The 3,614-nt window shown below is 34.5% G+C and overlaps 1 protein-coding gene across 1 annotated transcript; it reads left to right on the top strand.

The window, feature by feature from the left end:
- Positions 1 to 282: 282 nt before the first annotated feature.
- LOC132728847 (neuroligin-4, Y-linked-like) lies at positions 283 to 3,206 on the top strand. The gene is made up of 2 exons (XM_060714530.1): positions 283 to 1,857; positions 2,322 to 3,206. The coding sequence occupies exons 1-2, from the start codon at positions 296 to 298 to the stop codon at positions 2,518 to 2,520; spliced, it is 1,761 nt and encodes a 586-aa protein (XP_060570513.1). The 5' UTR covers positions 283 to 295; the 3' UTR covers positions 2,521 to 3,206.
- The last annotated feature ends 408 nt before the right edge of the window (positions 3,207 to 3,614 follow it).

The following is a 3,614-nucleotide window of genomic DNA, read 5'->3' as shown; positions in this document are numbered from 1 at the left end:
AAAGTTCAAGATGTCCAAACTGCGAAAGCTCTGCACTGAACATCACTAAAAGTTGATGAAATTTACGGTATAAAAATTTTTGTTCTCACTTCAATTCGTTTTTTTCCCTTCAAACTAGGGTCGATGGGTCTGAGAAACGAAACATCAACGAACAGTAACCTTATTGATGTACAAGTTTTTCCTTACATACCGTTTTAACTTAGCATCTTTGAAATGCCCTTTAATCTTTATTAATTTAAATATAGATCAACGTGAACTTTAAACATCTCATAAATGGTTGTTTTGAGCATAAGTCATGGAGTTACCAGTTTCTGTGTGGTTATTTTTTTCGTTGATGAATGTCAATAGCGGGTTTTTGATACCCGATAGATTACATAAGGTAACAACTACTAAATACGGAGATATTATTGGGTTTATTGATCAAATAAGATTTGATGGAAGAACTCATCAAATTAGGAAATATCTTGGAATTCCATACGCCGAACCTCCATTAGGAAACCTTCGCTTTGAAAAGCCGGTAATGAAGAAGAAACTAAGCGTCCCATTTCAAGCTCAAAAGTATGCCCTCGTTTGCCCTCAGACGCGATTAAAGATTGAGACTATGTCCGAGGATTGCCTTTACCTGAACGTGTTTGTACCTGAAACTCCAAGCATAAACAGCGGCCCAAAACCTGTCATGGTTTTCATTCATGGTGGAGGATTCGTTGGAGGATATAGTAATGTTCAGGCCGGTGACGTCATCAGCGCTGTTGGGGACGTTATAATTGTGACGATGAATTATAGGCTTGGCGTTTTGGGTTTTTTGAGTACTCATGATTCTACAATAAAAGGAAACTATGGTTTATGGGACCAACATTTAGCAATTCGCTGGGTGAACGATAATATTGCTGATTTTGGGGGTGATATAAATAATATTACTATTTTCGGTGAATCTGCTGGCTCGAGTAGCGTTATATACCAAACCTTATACCCTGGCAATAAACACCTATTCAAAAGAGCAATTGCGGAAAGTGGATCTGTTGCCGCATGGGCGGTTTCTCATGGTAACACAAATCATGACTCTTCTGTAGAATTTGCTCAATCCCTTGGGTGCAACGATTTAGCGAACATACTGTTGTGCTTACAAAGCAAGTCACAGACTGATGTGATAAATGCAACACTGGAGATGGAAAGCCGTATATTTAATGAAGTGAACAGAAGTTGGGTTCCAGTCTTTGATGATGAGTTTGTTCTTGCAAAGACGCCGGCTATATTATCTGAACTAAGTAATCCCAAGACTCAATCCAAGTACTCGATCTTCCGAGATATAGATCTTATGATAGGTGTAAACAATTATGATGGGGTAGTTTACCAGACTTTGTTGTCATTTTATCTTAACGTTACATCAGATCCTTTAAAACTCTCTCAACAACAATTTAACGATATAGTTGTCCCCAGAGCGGTTGAGGCATGGCTCGGTGAAATGCCCACGCAAGATGCATTAGATTTAACCATATACGAGTACACAACTTGGGATGATCTTTTGAATGTAAAACGTCGCATTAAGAATGTAGTTGACATTGTCACCGACTATGCCCTGAATGCCCCTACAATTTCAACAGCAAGGTCTCACATAAACGATAATTCCTCAACGTACGTGTATCAATTTTCAGCATCCCCTCCGAAACGTCTTTTACCAGTCTTGCCTTTTATGGATGGCAAAAATGTAGCTAGCCATGCGGATGAACTTCCATACGTTTTCGGTTTCACAGAAAATCTCCGCAGCTACTGGAACATGCCTGAAAGTATGATTGAACCCAATGATTACAAGTTATCAAGAGAAATGATAACAATGTGGACAAACTTTGCGAAGTCGGGGTAAGAGACTTTAGAATAAATGATATAATATTGCATTCCTTCGATTAGAATAGTGTCAAAATCATTGTAATTACGCTCAAAATATGTTAGTTACTACTACATTTTATATTATAGAAGGACGCTCTTTTGAATATATATCTTTCGTGAAAGGAATTCTGTGTCTAACTAATTAAAGTAGGTAGAAAACGGTATTTTCACATTCGAGTATTTAAAATGCAATGTTTTCAAAACATGGTTGAGGCAGGTTAAATAACTGAAATTATTATTGCAAAATGCTGAAATAATGAAATATTAATCCATAAAACAAATTAAATTAAAATTATATTTTTTCAAAATTCAATCAAACGATTTTTTTAAAATAAATTTTCTGGACATAATGCACAATGATGCAACGAAATAATACACGTTTATTTATGTTTTTTTTATTCGGCAAACAAAATGATATTATTTCTTTTCGTTTTCAGAAATCCTAATAGCCCTGTACCGCTTAATGGGAGTTCATGGCCAGCTTATGACAATTCTGGTGAGATGTATCTTGAAATAAAATCCGACCAGTCTTATATACAGCAACGTCTAAGAGCTGAACAGGTCGTGTTCTGGAACAGCTTGCTGCCTGATATCCAGAGTTTGTCAAAGAAACAAACATTAGACTGTATGCCATGAAACCTTATACTTTATTTTGTATATTGTATGAATATTAATTATTTAAGTTGATTGGTCTAGAATTGAAGGTTTGTGATACAGTGAAAATACGTTGATAGTATAAAGTATCAGAACTATAAACAAACCACGGACAAATTATATATGGATGTTTTCGGCAAGAGTGAGATACATGATCCGATATATAACATACATTTACGTATATAGCAGATAACAAATTGTTCTAGAACAAAATATAGTTTTCGGCATAAACAAAATTTATACTAAACCACTTATAACATTATCAACATTTTTGTTTCAAGTAACATTTTATTAGAATATCCAAATGAAATACTTTCTATGGTTTGTCAACATTTGAAATTGTTACAGAAATTGTGCCCATTGTAGACCATTCCACTTAAATTCAAATAGATGTACTTAACATGTATATAGCTGGTTAAATTACTTTTTGGTTGATTACAATGTACCATAAAATATTGAAATTTTAAATTAAGAAATAGTATCATATAGATTTTAGATCAATAACAATATAAAAGTAAACTAAGTTAACTTTACCATGTGTCCTGCTATATTCTATTAAGAGGGAAAGATTCTGAGAGAAAAAAATACATGTTTGATTGTAGTTTGATATATGTCTCGAGACGTTAATGAGTGTGAAAAGAAATGAAATGTAATGCATACTCAATTGTAAAGAACAACTAATTGATTCCAAATTTAGGAAAATCAAACGCATTCTTTTCTGTCTTTATTCTTTATGTTACATTGTAGACCAGTGTAGACCAAGATTAACAGTATTAGCTTACAAACATTTGCCTCCTGATCATGGTCTGCACTGTTCGATACTCAAACATTACCTATTATCAATATCTCCCTAAAATGCTGCACATTGTTGTCGAGATACAAAGTCGGGCATTTCCATGCAGGATTAGGATATTTCTTGGGGTAAAGATTAAACAAACTTTTGATACATTTGTGTGTGTCTCCGACTTTGCAGGCACTGATAGTACGGACGCCGTCTTAATACATTTTAAAGTGTCAGGTTTACATATGGTGAATGACATTTTCTTCTAAAAGATTCAACTCAGCATGTTGCATTC

This window comes from Ruditapes philippinarum, unplaced genomic scaffold, assembly GCF_026571515.1.
Source record: "Ruditapes philippinarum isolate M1 unplaced genomic scaffold, ASM2657151v2 ctg2855_1_1_1_1, whole genome shotgun sequence".
In the NCBI taxonomy this organism is placed as follows: domain Eukaryota; kingdom Metazoa; phylum Mollusca; class Bivalvia; order Venerida; family Veneridae; genus Ruditapes; species Ruditapes philippinarum.
Note: the sequence above shows the minus strand (reverse complement) of the source record. Positions and strands in the feature narration are given on the sequence as shown.

Excerpts from the sequence above, each read along its gene's own strand:
- LOC132728847 (XM_060714530.1), top strand. The coding sequence starts at position 296 with ATGGAGTTACCAGTTTCTGTGTGGTTATTTTTTTCGTTGATGAATGTC. Across the intron at positions 1,858-2,321 it reads ACAAACTTTGCGAAGTCGGG|AAATCCTAATAGCCCTGTAC; the intron begins GTAAGAGACTTT and ends TTTCGTTTTCAG.